The following is a 22083-nucleotide window of genomic DNA, read 5'->3' as shown; positions in this document are numbered from 1 at the left end:
CGCGAAGGGCTCATTTTATTTGTTTTATCGTTATCAAGGGAGGCAATTTGAGAGGCCACATCATCTAAACATGTGTTCTATAAGTAATTGCAATGTGTGCGGTGCGATTGATATTTGATTGTCGTGTTTGAACGAATAAAGCTTGAGCTCGTATACGTATAGTGATTAAAATGACATGACTAAATTGAAAGCTATAAAATAACTGCTATTCTCAACAAATAATATATGTTTGTTACTTACGAGATATGTCAGGTTCTGAGGACGTCAATTTAGGGGTAGGTCACTTTCTTAGGACGCCACTTTATGAAGATGTCGCTTTAGATGTAGGTCGCTTTCAGAGGATGTCAGTTTTTGAGTAGATACTTCACAAAGTTTCACGAGAATGAGGTGAGAAATATGGAGGAGAACGGCCGGGTAGACATACGAAAACATTGTAACTTCAAGCTGAAACGGAGACGCTTCGATTTGGGTTGTGGCGAACTTAGAAGAATGAGAATTAGAAGGTTGACTCATAACAATATAGGGTAGGTAATGAAATACGGTGTTTTTTTAACATGGAAATCAAGTTCGGGCCGGAGCTTCCGGCACTTCGTTTTCTATGGGAAGCACCACGTGATCATCGATCAGCCGTTATAGAAAATGACGTGTCGGACGCCTCGGCCCGGGCACGTCCCGACCTAATGTGAGTTATCCTTAGTACTCTGAACCGGGATAATTATACTAGATAGCTAGAAAACAGAGAAACATCAGCAGGGAGGTAGAGTTGATAAAGCTTATTTTAAACTAGTTAATATGCGCGTCCAATTCGGCCTTATTTTTCCATCGCTTTATTGGATAACCGTGAATTTAAAACGAGTAAGTAGATGTTCCAAGCCTCGGCGCTCATATAAAATGGGTCGTTGCGTAAGAAGTAGGCTGTAAATAATACGAGTGTATCGCAAGGGTGCCGGGTTTGTATCGATCGCAATTTTATGTCAACAAGGCAATCATACAGGTTTAATATTCTGCATAATTGTTTTCTTATCTCGAAATTTTACGAACATTTAGTTTCCACTTTGCCGCCATAGAAAGGTGCCACTAATAATGGCTCTTATTCTTATGTCATGTCACTAGCTGCACTAAAACAAATGAACATATATCATACTGCTAATGTACCATGTACCTAGAGGCTTCATCAGTCTTCTCATTGTACAATGTATAAAATGCCCTTACCTATTCTGTTTAAATGTTTATTATGTAAAGTACTTATATTACGAGTATGTTTGCTTGAATCAGTTTGAACGCTTGAATTTGAATATTCGCCTTGGCAATAGATTAGTAATATTAGTATATGTTATTTTATTACTGGCCTAAACTTTTAGTTTGAGTCTTTCAATATCGCATATCGGTCGGTACACCCAGCTAGAAAAATGCATGGCCGCGTTTTATATTTATGAATGAATTCCTTCATAATGTTTAATTTCATATGATTTCCAGCAATAAATAATACAAGCAAAATTCAATAATACCCTCTGGAATAATTGTTTTACCCACGTAACGTAACGGTAACGGTTAGTTACCACAAGTTCGGAACCAATGCTAAAGCCTTCAGAGTTCGGCAACCTTGATTCGGGAGGCTTTTATTGTAGATTAAGGCTAGAGTCGTAAGACGTACTATTACATCTGCTAGTTAGCTTAGCAAATACTTTGTGATACTTCACCTGTATCCTTATTTGACTCGAAAATGGCAAAACCGTAGATTTATTCGGAGACTTGTCGATTTTTAAAATTATACAGTTAAGCTTATTACAAAAAATGAAAAAAGCTACTATATGTAGGAGCCACGAAGATCTCTATCTCGAATCAAATGGGCCCTTAATCACATTCACCAGTAGATCCAATACAACAGCACGTGAGGAAAGTGTAAAGAATTCACAAAAAATGTGTTACCCTTTTTCGATATGATACTTTATAACTTAAGACGAAAGTGGACGACGACCCCGAAACCGCCTTTCCATACCAACGTAGTCCCCAGTTTCCTCTCTGGATATTAACTTTATTGAAAATATTTTGATACAATTAGATGCATTTTAACCACAGCTATGCCCGCTTTTTCTTTCAATTTTATGATTATTATAAGAGTTAGGAGATTTTTAAAAATTGTATGATATCTTTTTCGCTCCTAACTCTTATACGGAGAATCGACCGTCCCCTTTCGTCTTAACAAGCTATTTAAGATTTTGCTTTGGTAGTCTTATACCTAAACCTTTTCGCCGTAATTCCCAAAATCTTAATGTTTATTTTTACAGGTCGGCGGGCGGGTCGAGCTGCGCGGTCGTCGGCGTCGAGGAGGCGAGCGACAGCGACGAGCAACATACGCGGCGGCATCTCCGCGTGCCTACACCGGCGCTACCCGGACAGTGAGTCTTATACCCTCATATATAAATTTCAATATCATAGCGTAGGTGGGTCGAGCGATCGAGGCGACTGACAGGGACACAATGTTTCATTGTAGTAGCCCTAAGGTTTAATCTCGCAGAGCAAGCTGGTGGTGGAGGTGCACAACACAATAGCGACAAGCAGCTTACGTGACAGCAACTCCGCGCGCCTTCACCGCGTATAGCCACCGGAATAGGCATTAGGATCCAATATCATATAGGTGTAGAAACGCATCGCCAGTTTCCTGAAAATTGTGTTAGGTGTGAGACATGATCTTATATTTACAAAACCATATCTATGTTCTGATTAGATTAACCTTCGGTTTTATCAATATTTTATTGGAAAGTAACTATATCATATCGATTTATTATTATTATTATTTATTATTTATTGTTCGGAGAACCAACAGCTATAAATTGTACAATAGTTATATATATAGATAAAAAAGAGCCAATAATAGGTTCCCACCGGTAGCAACAGGTTAACAGATAATTGGTGGTTAGCACTAGATTTTTTTTTTTTACAACGTGTTACCACTAATATTTATTCCACTTCCACTTTATTTATTCTACGTTTCACACCTGTTCTTCATGAAAAATCCCTTTATTCGTATTATTCAAAGTACATAGGTATGTATGTATAGTACAACATAATTATTTACTTGCACTGAATCGTATGCATATAAGCTCAATTAATGCAAAATTAGGTAAGTTGGAGTCGTATTTACTCATCTGCCTATCTCCAAGTGTAAATATGAGAGTGTGATAAGACATGAAACGACTGTAACATTGTGTTGTGCCGTGTTACTGAAAAGGTGTATATTACATAAAAACATGGAGTTTACTTCTTGACATAACGTTATTGGTGTTGCTAAAGTGTTTAAAATCGTTCCTGAAAAATTGCCGTTACCCGTTCCTTAACGCAAAGGCAAAGTGCGGCTCGCGAGCCGCTTGCAGGTCTTCTACTTTTCCAAAAGCAAACATTTAGAGTAATAAGTACAGACAGAATCTTATAATCTAAAGACCAATTATTTATACTATTTTTCTTAAAAGGTTGCAGGCTCCTGCATAAACGTTAACAGTTCCTCCATAAAGTAAAAGTTTTTATTTTTCATTATGACAACATTGCTGACTGCTTGGTGTAATGTTTCTAACGGTGCCTTTTTAACTAACTATTTACTATTTACCGAACTTCATCGTAATTGTTGTATTTAAACTATAATGGAGGAACTACTGCCAGCTCCGTCAGTCCCGCCCTGTGCTCGTGTGAGATTTAGTTTGAGGAGGGACAGTCTGCCGATAGCTACGATTCGGAAGGCATTTTTGAAGTTGCACCGCAGCGATTCGTTGGAAGCCGAAAGGAGACAGTAAGCAGAAACAGTTTTTTTAAATTGTTTTACTTTACAGTTCCATCTAATTAATTGTATGTTTAATTAAGCCCCTATTACTTGACAACTATAAAAACTATAGGAGCATGAAGGGTTTTATCTCCCTGCATTTGATTGTAGCACCGTTGTTACACGTCATCTTTGTGCTTTCTCGGTCCTGTGGTATGTCTGCTTCCGTAAAAAAAAATTTTACCACCATTTCATCTGACTATGTATTTGACATGAATATGATTAGGTATTTTTATAATAGATATATACAGGGGTATTACAGTAACCGTACAAATACTAAACTAAATTAATAACTAGCTTTAATCTAAAATAGGCCCTTGAGGCATTGTTCCGAGGATGCTGGTGGCATTTTCTCGTCGTATCACAATATTGATACGTTGTGCGAGGAAGCCGCCAGTTCTTCGGTCAACAGTTACGTCAACCAGACTCTTCGCGATTCCTGCAAAAAAACTAGTGCGCGCTGGGACCCTTACCCCTACCCTTCTCTATGGTACTTAATCTCTACCGAGGCTCTTATATTTATTACGTCTCAAGATTTTGACATTATTTTATGTAAGACAACTTTTTAATAACAGTAATAAATGTTTTAATGTTTAACCTATTTCCATTCGTGATCTGAAATCGTGTTCTGCTAGAATTAACGACCGAAACTAATTGCAATGGGTACCCGGTATTAGGTACATATTTTACTATGCATATGATATATTTACTATAAAATAAGTGGGACAACATAGGCATAGAAATTATCCCTTTATCGCAACTACGTCATCGCCCAGGTTGACTAGAAAACCGAGGCTTTCGGCAAAATGGCCTAGAAACTACATTGTCATAAAAGTTACTTCGATATATGCGACTATTTTGTTTCGTCTAAACTAATATTTATTTACGATACAAAGTGCGGAAAGTAGGAAATTCCCAACGAGTGGTGATAAATTAAAACATGACCGAGGGAGTGTTTTAAATCGACACGAGTTGCGAATTACCTTTTCGCTGTGTATTGTACAACGTTTTACGGTACTCGTACATGGCCCTTTAAATTTTCGACATATTTAGGCACGGAAAGTGCTTATTTTCGCACTAGTGCGGGAAAGGCTACTTCCCCCATTCACTATATACCTACTGTAAAGGGTATTTTAGCAACTAGGTATAGTCTGCAGCAGATGCCTCTGAGCGGGCGAGGTGTTCAAAATAAACACAGCTTTATTGTTAAGGGTACTTCTCTTTGGTAGTCATTTTGATCTCTTTAACCACTTGGTCAGAGATACGCCCGCCCGCACTAGCAGCGGAAGTAGCTACTTAGCTGCTGACTGTACCTACGAATTTAAGCATTTTGTTGTAATAAGACTAATAAGGATGAATTCATAGTACCATCATAGGTGTATAGTACCTATTTGTGAGTAGGTACGTTGAAGTGTAGACACCTATACCTTGCGAACCATTATTTTCTTTTTCCATCTTGCTTCTCTGTGAATGAGGTCAAGTTTAAGACGTTCACGAACAATGGACGAGAGTTTGAGATAAGATTGTTTCTATATAGTTTGTCATGTCATAAAATATACCTACGTCTTGATAAAAAATATTAATTTAAGATTTCTAATACAGCTTTTACAATCTCGGGTGAGAGGCTATTAAATATCTGTTTACATAATCTTATTCGTCATCCGTCCCGCCAATTACTACAGGTGGAATAGTGATTGTAAGTCTTTCGGCCATACTCTTGCCGAACTGAACACTAGGCTCCGTAAGTCCAGGGTTCTTATCTCACTCTCATTGGGCGTACGAGTAAGCCTCACGAGATTGCAGTGCGTGCCCGGATCACGGATATCATGTTTATGAATTTTATTTTTTTGTGATACTTAATTAAATTTTTGGCAATTGTTTCTAAAAGAGGGCTACGATTTTTGAAAAACTCCGTTTTCTGTACCTACTGCACCTTAAACCAATAAATAGGTAGGATTGGTTTTCGGTAGGTAGCTTCAGATGCCCGAAGGGCAAACTGTCCGGAGATAGGAGCCCCGCGGCTCCGTCGACCCAGGGTACGAGATATTGATTTTCAAGTTTCACGATATGCCTATGATTTCATGATCTGGATTTTACGATCTGCCGCCTACATCTATAAAATTAGGTAACCGAGCGCGCAACAAGAGTTTCGGACATCGCGTCACGTGAATCGTTCAGAGGAAAGTGGACTGAACGGGACGAACGCTTTTTACCATAAAAACGTGGGGACCTATTTTCCTCTCTGTACATTATGAAAAATATTATTAGACAATTCGATATATGCTAACGATGGAAATGGTCGTTTGACCTTTTTTAGATTTTTGATTACTTATTTTACATACCTACTTACAAGAATTATAAGCAAAAACCATATTCCATACAAGTTTTTACAAGCTCTACTTAACTCTTGTAAAGTTATAATACCTCCCTAAATAAAAAATCTAAAAATATTCATATTGCGAATATCGTGGCCAGATCATAGAGTTTGATCATTTTATGAAATACTATTTTAGAATTGATCACTTCATGATATGGTTAGGTTAAGATAGGTTTGACTTTTTCATAACGTGGCTAACCTATCATCTCATGAAATGATTGCCACATCTCACACATTTTTCTAAATAAATGTAATCCAGGGGGCCTAGCCAAGATGACAATCGTTCGCAAAAAAATGAAATGAAACGCTATCTGTCTCTATCGCACTAATATGGAAGAGTGATAGAGAGACAATAGCATTTCCTTTCGTTTTTTGAAAACGATTGTCATTTTGGCTAAGGCCTCGGAGCGAAAAATAGGGATTACGTTTAACACCTATGGACTAGGCTAGACTAACTAAACTCCCGGCCCTCTTCACAGGTCAATGAGCATTCATCCGCACTCACGTGTTCTGATTGGTGAACTTGTCGCCGCTAATGGGCAGTGACCTTTTCAGAATTCTCAGGGATATTGTTACAATTGCAGAGTGTATGCGAGTCGTAAGCTCGGGCAGCCCATCATATACGTGTGAATTTTGAGATGAGATCATAATTTAATATGAGACCAACTTATAAATCCCAAAGAAGGCTGTTTTATATATTCTTGCTAATTAGGTGGGTTAAACACATTTCATAAAAAGGTATCTAGGTAGGGATCTTCTTATCTGTCATTATAATAATATTATGCCCCTTAGAATCCGAGGTTTGCACATCACTAAGATAATAAAGAGTGGCATCGTACCGTAAAGCAGGAGAAAAGCTTAATTGAACGACCATTTCAAAACGCCAAAGGAGAAAATTAACCTACCATTTACCAACTTGTAAGGACGGACCAAGCTAACATGGCATGGCATTTGCAACGACAAAGTGTAAAAACGTCTTAATAAATGTCAAATTTCTATAAAAATAATGACACTCTTTATTTTGTTCACTTCCAATCGGTATGGGATTCTACCAACTTTTGAGGACAAAATACGGATGGATGTAGAGGTCTTATTATGCTGGTTTTTTTTCTAAATTCGACTGACCAAGCTATGAAAATACAAGGTGTCTCTCATTAGGCGAGTACGAGGTGAAAATAGCGAGTATACCGACCCACTTTTCGAATTCTTCAAGCGACGTAAAATGACGTCAGGCGACGCCACGCCTCCGCCAGGAGTGCCAAAAGCTACGTCATTGCATTATAAATGTGATACACCTGTCCAGACTTTTCTGATAGCTATTTAGGAACCGTAATGGGTAACGTCACTTGATACGTCTATACTAGCTAGGTAGTCGACAGCTAGATATTTTAAAATTAAATTAAATTATAATAATACCTACCGTCGATATTATCTGATGTAATATTTATTTTTCTCGTACGATAAAGTGTTTACTTACTTACAAAGTGACCTATTTTCGTCGCTGTTGTTTGTCTTGAAAGTAAGGCCTTTTCATATCAATATTCTATCGATCTTCTACCGAGGTTACTTACCTAGGCACAAACCAACGTTTTACTTGACACATACTCTATTATCTACAGATACAATTACCTGCATTATCTAGCACATAGTTATACATTCAGATAGGATTGGGTGATATTAGGTTAGTCGTGGTCAGCATTAATGACGCTAATCGCATTTTACAAGGGACTCCAAGCGTGAAACACCGTTTGAGTTATTACGCCAAGCAACAAGAATTCTGCTGGCACACACGGGTCTTCATGTACCTATTCATAACACAACCGACGTTTGGCAAGACGGAGCCGTATGCGTATTTTGTTTTCACGAAACCTTTCCTATATAGCCATCTAATCGTTAGGAATCTATTACTGAGTATTTGCTTAGGTCAATCCAAACTTTTCTGTCACTAAAAAGTTGGAAAATTATAAAAATGTAGGCATGGAATCAAACATGCAGACGTAGATTTTCTATATCTGTTCAGCGGATACCTGTTGACTCCCCATACAACTACACTACACTTTTAAGGGATAATTTTTGGGATCAAAACTATGATATGTTCTTCCCCGGGACTCACACTATCTCTATACCAAATTTCATCTAAATCGGTTCAGCGGTTATCGATTCCCCATACAAACATCCACGGCTTCCACCTCCCTTTTCACAGCCTTAAGGGATGATTTTTGGGATAAAGATTCAAACCATCTCTATACCAAATTTAAACTAATTTGATTCAATGGTTTATACGTTAAGAGGAATGATAAAAGTTTTGTAAAAATATTTTATATGTTTTTACTTGTGATTGGTGTCAATATATGATACCATAAATGAATTCAGCATCCCCGATTTATACGAAAACGATACCTAACTTGGCCTAGCTCAAAATGATATAGATATCAAGATATATTGGTGGCTCCACTTTTTAAATCCATCCTTGGGTCCTAAGGACCCTTTAGGCGGGGCAAGACGGGTTCGTATTAAACCAGTTGAGTTTTAGGCCAAAATCTGAGTAAGTATGACTCTAATGTTGCCAGTTTCTATTTAATTCTGATTCTGAGTAAGTTCGATAATGTATAGAGCATTTTATTAGTTATCCAAGTTCCTAAGATGTCAGGTTATTAAGATCTCAAATTCCTAGCTCTTCAGATTCTCATAATGCCGGATTCTGAGTAGGTCAGAAAATCACATAACCATTGTGACATTGTCATTAAGAACTATCTATTAATTACTTTATCATATTTAATCTTAAAGTGGCCAGTATCTCAGATATCTGCTGATTGTACCTGGCCTTTTCGAAATTAAATATACATAAAATCTGTCCTAATAAGAAAGCGTTATTTCCAGAATTCATCATTAAAAGAATCTGCTTAATATTTTAATGCGCAAAAACGAATGTGCTTGTGGACTTCAAAAGTATGAATTTAAAAAAGTAGCTGCTTGATGTTTTACTTTCTCCGTTCATCTAGAATGTATTACTTTAAGCCCGTCACAGATGTAATATGTATTTGGGTATCTTACGGTATATTAATAGAGTTAGACCATGATAGTCTGCAACGATTTTGATAGCATACGCAGTGCAAGCGTTATTTTAAGTCATAATTTCATCGAAGTTTGCCGTTTAAAATAACACTTGCACTGCGCGTGCTATCAAAACAAAATCGTTACAGACTTATCTTGTTCTAACGAACTCTATATATTTTGGCTTTACTCTTTGCCATCCGCACCTAATAGGCTAGCACTAAGCCACACTGCCTGAACCTGCGGCGGTATCATGACTGAATTTTTATCACTTATCATGTCATGCGTTACTTTCGCACTTACACACTTGTTAGAACGTGACAGATGATAAAAGAACCGACCATCTTAGCCCTATTGATTTAAAAATCGAGGTAATTATTAAAAAAAAAGACTTACTTTACTTCGGATACTATCCTAAATAAAATAATGGGAGGCACCGAGCAAAAATTGAACTCTAATTCGATATTTCTAGTAACTGATATCATCTATCAATTTTGCTAGTACATAACTACCTACCGTAATAAAACCAGTTATTTACATGCTTCAAGCTTCCAAAGTTCCCGGAAACGTTGTCAGTGCACTTTGATGTAAAATGTTCTTCCTATCGACTTCAATGCGTCATCTACGTAAACGCTCTTAATAATGTTTACATTTTTTACAGGATTATTTTACTCAGATTTTCACTGTTATTGTTTACTGTTTTTGATGGTGAGTTAGTCAGTTTTAAACGAAAGATTACTCACAAAATGTAAGTGCCATTCTTGATTATTTTTTACCTGACTACGGCAAAGCCAAATAGAAGGGTTGTGATCTTTGCAGGCTGTGTATGTAAACATTGGAGAGTATGTAGGTAATGTAGGTATATGTGTATGGATAAGATGTTGAAGTGATGATGATAATAATAACTGATAAGTGAGTACCTATCATGTTTGTGTGGCGTGTTTCACGTGTGACAAAACTATTGAGTTGATTCAGATTGTGATAAATGAGGAATCAACCGCTTGGTCATTCAACAATTGACCATTCTTGCCACTTTTACTTACTAGGTACTTCAGATATATTGTAGTTTATCTTCATATCAAGGGCTGAGAGCATATCTAAAACATTATAGGTCCTTACTCGTTTTTTTTTTACCTAGCTCAGAAGTCAGGGACTTCAACACCTAAATGTCTGCCTTTAATGCCAAAAAAATGTATTTATTTTATTTATTATTAGCGTACCTATCTACACATAGCTTAATATATTTCGATCACGTAAATCACGTGTCAATTACATAAATACTGAATTACATACACAAACATATACTTATCCCAAATCCTGGCGAAATGCTCCTAACTCGTAAAATTCCAACAGGCTTTATTGTTTATGAAATTAAGGATTATTTCCAACCCAGAGCAGAGCAGATTTCCTTGCAAAAGAAAATGGTAACTGAATTGCTATAATATATTACAAGATTCCATTCATTTCCTTTATTCATAACAATGAATATACAACACACCATAACAATTAATTACAAACAAAAAAATACAATACCGACATTAAAATTATCAAAGAATGAATAAATTAAACATCAATTCAAATTCACACTAAATTATGTCCAATTCATTAGAAAATAAAAAACTTAACCATCTGCTACAAAGTCCGCGATCGAGTACCTAATAAGATTTTTGCAATATATACTGCTTGTTATATGAGTCTTGTATTAAATATTTGGCTATTAGTGATAGATTTGAACTCAGATGGCAGCTTGTTGAACAGGAGTACTTTTAACAGGACACAAGTTAAGCGTAAAGTAAATACTGTGACACGTGCACGTGCCTATATAAAACATTTGTTAAGCATTATCAACATTAACCACAGTGCCTGCCTTATAAGTATAACATAACCATAACATCGCTAAATAAGGGGTGTCAAGTTTGGTTCCCGGTAACCCAGGTGATCCTGTTTTACTTAGCTTTTCAGTATTGATCGCAATGTAGACTCGTGATGTTACTTAATCAATATTTTACAGCAAAAACGTTGTTTCTAGAAGTTTTTATTTATGTATGATATTATAGATTATGTATTTACGTAGATATAACCTGTCTCCACAAAAAAAAAAAAATACCTATATCATTAACGTAAATCATAAAAATATATCATTAAAAAGTATAAGGTTAGTTAATTATTTTGAGGTAAGTATATATTAAATAATGAAGTCTCTTAATTAATAATTATCTTTTTTAATATAAGTTCTTTGTATTGTCATGATTTATTTATGTTTACATTTAAGATAGCAGTTAAATAATAATTATACCGTGACAACATTATTATGTTACCCCGATTAATACAGGGGTAGTTGGAAAAATAACATTATACTGAACACGATTTAACATTATGTCAAAACACGGTAGTTTTAGCAGGTGGTGGGGACACGGTAAATGTTGGACAGGCTCGTTCACTTGGGTTGAGGCTGTCAAAGAGGAAGCATCGTAATGAACTGGTTAGGTCAGAGTACCTGGAAGTATCCCGATTGCTGTAGTAGTAATAGTTTAGGGTAACCATGCAATAAGAAGCACAATAAATCAGAAGTGTTAACGTACCACTAACCCACATTGGGATTTTGAGATTTATTTTGATTCCTAAGTTTTATGAAACGTAAGTTATAGAAATAAAAAGTATTTTATTTCATGAGTTTAGGACGATTTACATGCTTCAGATATATGTTTTTGGCGCCTGCTTGTAAGTAACTATTATATGTATTAGCAATTTAAAAAAATGCATGATGAAGTTGCAGGTAGCTTTAAAACTCGTGAGTAAAAATAGTCATTAAGAAGTATATCTTACCACTTCTTTGCAAGCAACTGAAAACAATAAATTGGCTGGTAGTTTATTGTGATAGATAATGAATTTATGATAATTTAGACAGATAATATTAAATGATTGTTGTAAATCATATGATGGCCCAAGAAAGTTAATTAAATATATATTATGATAATAAAAGTTCCTTTAAGACATCAGTATATGAGGCATCATGACCAGAAATAAATTAGTTTTGTCATTTTTACACATGGAGTAGGTTATGCTTTCCTATATATTTTTTTCTTTGATAAGAATTTTTAAAAGCATTTATGTATTTCATTGTTGTACACGTCATGATTTATGTTCAATGCAGCAGTTTTAGTTAAATCTATACGAAATCAGTGAATTGGTAGTAGTAAAATAGAATACCTCGTTGGACAGCACTAAAATGCGAAATAATAAGTACCTATTTATAGACATATTTTTGTCGAAATAAATACCTACGTTTAATGGTGGCAGTGACAGTGTTACACATGTTATCTGTAAATTTTACTCCAATTTAGCTAAAATTGTATGAGACTCATAGTTTATTTATGCTAATGAAAGCCTTACAGTTGAAAGCGGGCTAGCATAAAAATATAAGTAAATACAGATACTTATTTAAAGTAAGCTAGTGTACAACAACGTAAACAAGCGTTTGTGTAGTATATACTTATGTAGTTTTAATAACATGAGTAATATTAAGAGGGTAATATTAAGAGTTTGGACGTGAAAGATGAGATAAATAGAATAGCAGATTCATAATGTGAGCGTACATTATGGTAAATTTACATGAGTGAATGTAAATTAGATGATAGTACTTCATAATGTGAGCGTACATTATGGTAAATTTACATGAGCGTATGTAAATTAGATGATAGTACTTCATAATGTGAGCGTACATTATGGTAAATTTACATGAGCGTATGTAAATTAGATGATAGTACTTCATAATGTGAGCGTACATTATGGTAAATTTACATGAGCGTATGTACATTAGATGATAGTACTTCATAATGTGAGCGTACATTATGGTAAATTTACATGAGCGTATGTAAATTAGATGATGATAGTTTTTCATAATGTGAGCGTACATTATGTAAATTTACTTGAGTGTAAGTAAATTAGAAGATGATAGTTTGACATAACGTTCTGACGTTGCATTATCTTATACCTTTGAACGAGCAATTCTTGTATATATATATAGTTTTCTGTGGTCTCGGAAACGTCTCTGGCGATTTCGCTGAAATTTGGTATATGGGGGTTTTTGGGGGTGTACAGTCGGTCTAGATTAGTCTTGTGTTTGGGAAGGCGCGTGTTTTCGAGTTTTCATGCGTTTTTCTTTCGACGCAGAATGTGGTCGCTGATTTCGTGTTACTGGCCACTGTCCGTCTGGTCCGGCGGGTTGGGACGCGGACGGCTAGAAACGAGTGTTACGGGTTCGAATCTCGCCCGTTGACTAACCTTTGTTTTTTTTTATATGTTCAAGTTTATATATAATTTTTAATTTTTATTGTTTTGGACAGGTTTGGTTTGGTAAAAAAATGAGCTATGTAATAAGAGAAATTGGCAATAGATGGCGTTACTCTGTGACAAGTGCTGTAAGGTTGAATTCGATTGTAAATAATAATAATTGTCAGTTCACATTTTACTTTTTAAGTTTATGTAGATTATCACCTATTATACGCCACCATATTGCAATGGATAGTTGTAGCCGAGCGGAGCTCGGTCGCCCAGGTACTAGTAATTTTAAATGAGCGTATCTAAGAGATCTTAATGAAACATAAAGAGATTTGTTATGGGCTAGAAGCCTGAAATAGACAATCCTTTTTTTTTTTTATTAATGAGATAATTTAATTGGGTTAAATGACACTATACTTATGTATAATGTGACAATGGATTTTGACAGTGTGTAAATTTAAATGCATTGATTCTAAATCACTTATTTAGTATTAAACGACAATATAGAACTTGGAAAGAAGTTATGATAATTAAACTCATGCAGAGTCTGTGTAAAATTGCTGGTCAATCATATGGTCTACTAGTATGATTTAAAGTTACGCAGGTACACGATATATAATAACAATGTGAGAGAGCATTATGGTAGCTTAACATAAGCGAAGGTAACTTAAGAGAAGTTAACTCAAGTTTTTGTATGACAATAATAAATAATATATTTATTAGCATGAGAGCGAGTATTGAGAGTTTGTTGTATACAGAACTATTCAGTGTCAGTGCCAGATGATAGTTTTGTTAAAGACAACAAAGAGCGAAAGACATATAATTTATAACGAATTTGTTTGTTTCACTGATGAAAATATTTTATCACGTCAGCAGCTCGAACAAGGGTAATTTGCTGCTTAAAAACAAAATCACATTTTGCTCACCGAGTGAGACAAAATAACATTCAAGTGACCTTTAGAGTCGAATGTCATTTCAACGAGCGGGGCCTAATACAAGTTCGGAATATTTGAACAAAAAAAGTGCATACGTAATTCAACGGTATATTGACGGTTTATAATAGACCCCCGAAATAAGTCAGACCACATCGTTCCAAAACACCCTACGAGTCTTCATTCGTAATAATTAATTAATGAAATAAAAGTTTAAAATTTAATAAAAACACCATATTTTACGTATTTTATTAAACAATCAAAACAAGCACTCAAAGAAATATCAAACTTTGCTTTCTTGTTGTACAAATAACTATTGTTCAATCAAGTTATTTAACTTTTGTTGGACGTGAGAGTGCGTCTAAAATTTGATTATCGATTGACGTGAGCATGCGTCATGGAAGTAGGAAATTTTTTGACGTGAGAGTTCGTCTGAAATATGATTTGTGCTTGACGTGAGTGTGCGTCAAGGAAGTTGAAAATTATTTGACGAGAGAGTGCGTCTTAAATTTGATTTTTATTTGATGTGAGCGTGCGTTTTAAATTTGATTTTTGTTTATCGTGAGAGCTCGTCAAGGAAATTGTTTTTTATTTGACATGAGCATACGTCAAGGTAGTTAGAAGTTATTTGACGTGAGAGTACATCTGAAATTTGATTTTTGTGTGAAGTGAGCGTGCGTCAAGGAAAGTAAACATTAAAGTACGTGAGAGTACATCTTAATATTTTATTTTGGTTTGACGTGAGGGTTCGTCACGGATGTTGAGAATTAGATGAAATTGTTTGTTTTTTGACGGAAGTGTACACATTGAAATTGCGAATTATAAAATGCGAATGTGCGAATGGTGAATTCTGTATGACTAGTTGCTAAAGATTTGACTATGGTGGTCGCGAGAACGCGACGGATGTTTTTTTTAGTCCAAATAAGATGACTAATCTTTTCTTTGATTGTTCATAAATTATATTCTAACGTGACATTGCAAGTAATATTTACAGTATTTAGTACGATGACGAGAATGCAACTGGTTATTGATGGAATGATAATAAAAAAAAGTAATTTGTAGCTTATATTGATTTTTAATTCCAACAAGCATACGTATGTATTGATTAAACGGAGATACAGAATCACAATAGTGACTTGTGAGAGCTGTAAGTGAAATATGAAAAAAACGGAACGTTTGTAGCGAACGTTCGTTCTCTTGAAATGGTTCATATATTTTTTTATTTTATATATGGTTGAAATTAAAATAACCCTGAGCATACGCCTCAAATTTTGGAGAGATGAATCAAACGAAGGATGAATTAGTGAAATTACACTCTTATGAAGATAAGAATTATAGATTTTTATCGACGCTGGCAGTTTAACGACTGTCGTGTGTGGAGATATACTTACGCGATTTTTTTAAGATATAGAATTTACAGTGGCCTTGTGAGAAGAGAATATAAAGTATAAGTGGGTAAAATGTAAGACAGCGTCTTGATTACAAGTTAGATCGAAATTAAGTTTGATCTCCGTTAAATTCTATAATACAGAGTATCAAATATTTTATTTTATGAAATGAAGTAAAAAAAAAAAGTATAACAAAACCTAATGGTTTACATCTACCTAATGATAGATGGTAAAATGAAAAGAGAGATAAGTTATACATAGAAAACATATTGTATGTGTGTGAGCATTGTCCGATTGAAATGGTTAATACTATTAATAGATGCTAAAATGAAAAGAGAGAAAAGTTGTACATAGAGAACAGATACTGTATGTCTGTGACTATTGTTCGATTGAAATGTGTGTTACAATTAATATTTTTTACAAAAAAAATTGTTAGAATTTGGGGAAGTTTTTCTCTTTTTCTAGGAAAAAACAGTTGTTTGAATTTCGGGTGTTGAGCCAGATGAAGAACGTAATTGAACATGAATGCGTTTAATGCTTGAGCATTGATTAAGGCTCTTGAGTTTGATATAGTGATCCAAAACTGAACTGCAGAAATTTAAACCGTCGTGAGTAATGATACAGTAGCAAGTACGTAAAGTGACTGAGTTCTAACACAGATCGAGGTTTTCTTTCTTTCTTTCGAGTAAAGAGATTTGCCTTTAAGTAGGAAATTGAAAAGTATCGAGGTACTTAGGTAGGTAACCAGAAGCCGGTATACTAGAGAAAAAGATATTGAAAGTTTATACGAGATTGATAAATATAACAGAAATTAATTGTCATTTGACGGGATAAAGAGACTTATAATGGATAGACCAGAGCAGTGTGAGTAATCTTTTTGAGAGGTGGACAAAATGCATAGTTAAAATAGAATAGAAATATTTTATTGACAAACTGTGTACAGGTGATGTCATTACAGACTAAAGTATCAAGTTACCCAGTTTGAACATGAAATTAACTACAAGCTAGTAGTATTTTCATAAATGAATTCTGGGTTTTCTTAATGCAACCAATAATTAAGACACGAAACTGTATTGCAAAAGTTTGCTGTAGTTTGTTAGCTTACTTATAGTAGAACAATTCGTGATCTCTTGTGAGTCGATAGTGAAATGAGAAACAGAAGCGTAAATAATGACCCAAACAGTTAAAAAAAAAAGAGAGGCGACAAGATAGAGGTATAATAGAAGATTTGAAAATATGATGCCTGAAAAAATTTACCGCATATGTTCGAACAATAGGATAACTAATAAATAAGTGTTGAACGTAGTAAAAGAAAGGAATTATTAAAATTATTGAAAAAAGACAAAAACAATAGAGCAGAGAGATTGGGTATGTTATAACATACAGCTGTTTCTTTATAATTGATATCGAGAGGAATATGGAACAAAATAGGAGTATAGAAAGATGATTGTATCCTATCAAATACTTAAAAGACATGACACGATTGACTGATTCGAGTTAGCTGATGATCAGGAGTTTATCAAATGAAGTGGATGCTAATAAACCTATCCATGTTTAGTTGAGCTTTTGTAAATATTATAGTATACACGTCGCTTTATCGATGTAAAAATAAACTTTTGTTCAATTTAATCCACTCAGAACAACATAGTTGACTAAATGACTACTTATACGCAGTCTTGAGGAAAGATACATGTGTTAGAGTTGTAGCTCCTTTTTAGTATCCAACAAGCTAAATATGATAGTATTAAAAATAGTAAAATGAAATTGTGATAACATTTGACATCTTATATTGGCTATGGATGTTTAGTGTTTTTGACTGAATTTTTGAGTTGCAAACTCTTGTGACAGCGAGTTCGTGAAATTGATTAAATTTTTGGGATAATTAACTCGATGTTGTTGATGATCAGTATTAGAAGAAATATCTTTATATATATATGTGAAATTTTAAATAATTGTTAATTATTTTCATGTTTCGATAGATTAGACGATATTCATATTGCATTTTGAGATATTGTACAGACATTAGACAATAGAGACATTGTTGTATGAGTATATTTTATGCACACAAAGTTCTAACTATCATAATTTTGAAGTAACTTTAATTATTATTCGAATAAAAAGGTGTTAAATGTATAGAAATGCATTAAATAAGAGATCAGAGGTAATTATCATGGATTAAACGAGATATTTCGTTAAATAAAACTAATTATTATTAATAAAACCAATGAATGCAGATGGACGCATAATGTTGAAGTGATAAGTGCTAACAAATAAACAGTAACAGGATAGTGCCTATATAAGCATATGTATACCTACCTATGGAGATTACCAAAATACCAAATGTTATAGTATAATAAATATGTTTTACTGTACGACTTAAATATAGAACAAATATAGTATAGAGTAGACTTCAGACAGTACAAGAGTATCTCAGGTAAACAGATTTTGAGTAGTCGAGATTGTAAAGTAAACAACAGATCGGACATATTGCAAACGATTTGTTGTATCCATGGGATTTGTGACAAATGCTAACAAGTGAAAAAAAGTAGGCACTTGAGTGTAGATGATGATAATTGCCCTAAATATAGATTACGTAGGGAAACAGGGAAGATAAAGGAACAATTATTCAGAAAGATCAATAGAGAGACGAATCTTTTGTTTGCAGATTGAATGGTGATTATCTAGAATTGGTTGGAAGTTATATTTACATAACTAACGTTTGAAACTTAGCAAACGCGGTGTTCAGTTCGAACGATTCAATATAATTTGTACTTGTAGTACCTATGGGAGTATGCGTTGTAACAGCATCAGTTAGTAGCGATGTTAAAGTTAGATAATTACGACGGGACAGATAAGATAATTGAGTTGAACGCAAATGTACATGGTCATATTTCGCAAGTTGAAAGTATAAAAATATGATACAGATATCCAGAAAACGTTTTAAACTGCTACGTAGTTCCTGAAATTCAAAAGTGGAAGTAGTAAAAAACGATGTATAATTTATAAAAAAAAACGAATGAAAAAGAGATGTGTGAGAAAAGAGTGCATAGACGATAGAGATTTGACGTATCTGTAGAGTTATTAGTAGCGTTACAAGGTAAATACGCAATAAATTGTATGTAATAAGCTTAATGAGGATAGTTAGTTAATATAGTATTTACCTGACGATAATAACAAGTAACGCCCAAATAAGCTATAGATATAGGTTTGACAGAACAGTTATTTATTTAATCTTTATTGCACAAAAGAAAACCTTATTTATTAAAAGGCGGACTTAATGCCATGAGGCACATTTGGGGTTATTGTCCTTTTAGTAAAGATATATCTGTTATGGTTTGCTAATTATCATAATTTATATTGTTTACAAAAGTAATACAAGATATTGGAAGAAAAAAAAAGCTCGTAGAGGTTTAAGGCAAGATAATATTAATAAAAATGTGAACTTCGATCAATGACATGAACAATATATTATGGCATAGATGTAGTCCTAGAAAAAAATATATATATAAAGAAAAAAATGGATTTTATTGGATATGACAATAATTTGATTTGGTAGTTTCAATCATTGTTTAAATTAAATGAACTTGAGTTTTTAGTATTGACACTTGTCATTTTACATTGATGTCAAAGGCGTATCTAGCAGTGCTTTAGTCACCTTAAAAGCAGTATACGGGAATCTTATGTTAATGTATAAATACAACCAATTATTGAAACTGAAACTTTTGCAAAATGTTTGGCATCCTTTGAAATTTCAAGACACAAAATTTAATTACCTCAAGGACACTTTAGTATCACCCCTAGCAGAGTTGTATAATAGCCTCTGAAAGCGATGTTATTCAAGGTGGCATTTGAATAAAGAAATTGTCGTGTGTTATTGTCATACGAACACCCATTATGAAATGAGTAGTATTATTAACAGTCAGAGCAACCTTTTAAATAAAAAAGTACAAAAACTTGAACATTGTTATAGGTATTGTTACCTATAACAATCCAATTATACCTTTAGACACTTCACGTGCAGATATGGATCCAGAGACATAATATTGTAAATGTGTAAAATTTCAACTGAACTTAATAGTTTTGAGCTGAACACAGGACTAATGACTATAAAGATTGTCACGTCGACTTCAGAGTTAAAGCCATTTAGGGGTTAAATATTATCTCTAACCTGTTGCTACGTTACGTAACGATTAATACATGAATGGAGTAAGATGAAGTCTACATTAACGCAATGTAGTATAATACAATATTGGGTCAAGAAAGGTTTGATTGTTAAATGTAGAACTGAAACAGATAGTGCTGAAGTCGAACCACTTTTGCCTGTAAAACAACGGGTATTGAATTAAATCAAAGACAAGTTTTAACGGACAGAAGTAATGTTTGGTTTTTTGAGAAAACAAAACAAACTTTATACATAATAAAAACTGAGCTTTGTCTGTTTTTTTTTTTTTAGTTATACGAAATTAACAACAGGTATTAAGATTTTTCATTAACGTAGCAAAATGCTAATGTCACGGCATAGTAGTAAGTTATATGAACAAGGGGAAACAAAAGACCGAATGTCATGATATTATTTTCATGTATCTCATTATAATTTTATTTAACACATTTCCTGATTATGTAAATATATCAATTGTGATAAGTTAAGTTTCAATTTACTTCATTAGAAACTGTTTTGACGCTTTAAATAATTTTTCACGGTTGGTGTAAGATTTAAATCGATCTAGCTTTTAGTGAGAAGGTTCGTGCGCCGGAGTCATGCACGAAGTTGGATGGCCGAATGTCATGATTTATTTATGTTTACATTTAAGATAGCAGTTAAATAATAATTATACCGTGACAACATTATTATGTTACCCCGATTAATACAGGGGTAGTTGGAAAAATAACATTATACTGAACACGATTTAACATTATGTCAAAACACGGTAGTTTTAGCAGGTGGTGGGGACACGGTAAATGTTGGACAGGCTCGTTCACTTGGGTTGAGGCTGTCAAAGAGGAAGCATCGTAATGAACTGGTTAGGTCAGAGTACCTGGAAGTATCCCGATTGCTGTAGTAGTAATAGTTTAGGGTAACCATGCAATAAGAAGCACAATAGTATATTTGTTATTACTCTGTCAAGAAGTTTTCTTTGTAGCTTCATGTGTAATTACTCCATTCCATATGTACATATATTGTGTAAAATTGCACTACATAATTATTGGGTCAACTAGTAAGCAAGTATGCGGGCCTACACGTGTGGTAGCCGCGTCAGTTGGTCAGTCAAGCCCACACACGGGGCGGCAAGTCAGCGAAGCGGTGAGACGCGAGAACGCAAGGCAACCGTGAGCCAGTAAGGCGCTGCGCTTGGCGTTTCAGTTGCTTAACAGCTGTTACACACCGCGTACGTGTTTCCGAACGCAATTGGCCGGGCTCGTAATTGACACTATTGACAGAGATGTCATTTTACTTTTTGAAGTTTTTAATTTTTGGTTTAATCACATAAACAGAACATCGTTTATGCGCAAAATTTAGTGTAAATTCCGAAAAAGTGACTGTATTTGGCAGTATTAATAAATCTAACGGTGTGATTGTTTCGTTTTACAAACAGTGACGTTATATTGTTTACTACTGAGTGCCTAACGTACTTTTGATAGTCTCATCAATTTAGTGAAAATAATGTTGATCGACTCGCTTTCTTCATCTGAGATGAAAACTAATCGAATCTCTCGAGAGTGACCTTAATCGAGCTACGTGTCGGATGACCTTCTAAATGAAGGAGTCATATCCTGACGAAATTATGCTGTGTTTCGTTCAAGGTTTTGGGAATGGATGTGAACATGGTTACAATAAGAGTAGAGAAATTACCGAATGCAATGAAAATGCTGGGTTGAGGTTATCTAAAAGGAGGTCGCAAGCTAAAAAGGTGTCATTACAAGTGCAGACAAATCTAGAAGTGAGTGAGACTGTTGAGGATGTGGAATTGAAGCCAAAAAAGTCTCAGTCGCTGGTGACTGGGAAGTCCCTGCGTCTGTCGTCGGGGGACAGGCTGCTCCGGTTGCCTGAGGTCAAGAGGAGTCTGAGCGACAGGTTCTCAGTTATTACTGATGCAAGCGGGAAGAGGCCCAGTAAAAATCTTCTGACCGTTAGAAAAACATGGTAAGATTTAAATGCATAATACATCTCATGGACATTTTTAGAACCATATATATACTAATGAAAGATTTACCAAAGCTAAGATTTCTTGTAATAAC

At 34.6% G+C, this 22083-nt stretch overlaps 1 protein-coding gene across 2 annotated transcripts in view; it reads left to right on the top strand.

Annotated features, from left to right (window-relative positions):
• LOC133526814 (uncharacterized) overlaps nt 1-22083 on the top strand; it is a 110344-nt gene that overhangs the window by 18924 nt on the left and 69337 nt on the right. The window contains exon 4 of one of the 2 annotated variants that reach the window (XM_061863607.1): nt 2289-2399. In XM_061863607.1, the coding sequence (XP_061719591.1) occupies nt 2289-2399 (111 nt within the window). Of the gene's footprint in view, nt 1-2288; nt 2400-20967; nt 21989-22083 lie in introns of those variants that run through there. The other variant, XM_061863609.1, reaches the window with a different exon arrangement.

This window comes from Cydia pomonella, chromosome 17 (assembly GCF_033807575.1).
Source record: "Cydia pomonella isolate Wapato2018A chromosome 17, ilCydPomo1, whole genome shotgun sequence".
Taxonomy (NCBI): Eukaryota; Metazoa; Arthropoda; class Insecta; order Lepidoptera; family Tortricidae; genus Cydia; species Cydia pomonella.
This window is presented reverse-complemented; position numbering and strand designations above follow the sequence as displayed.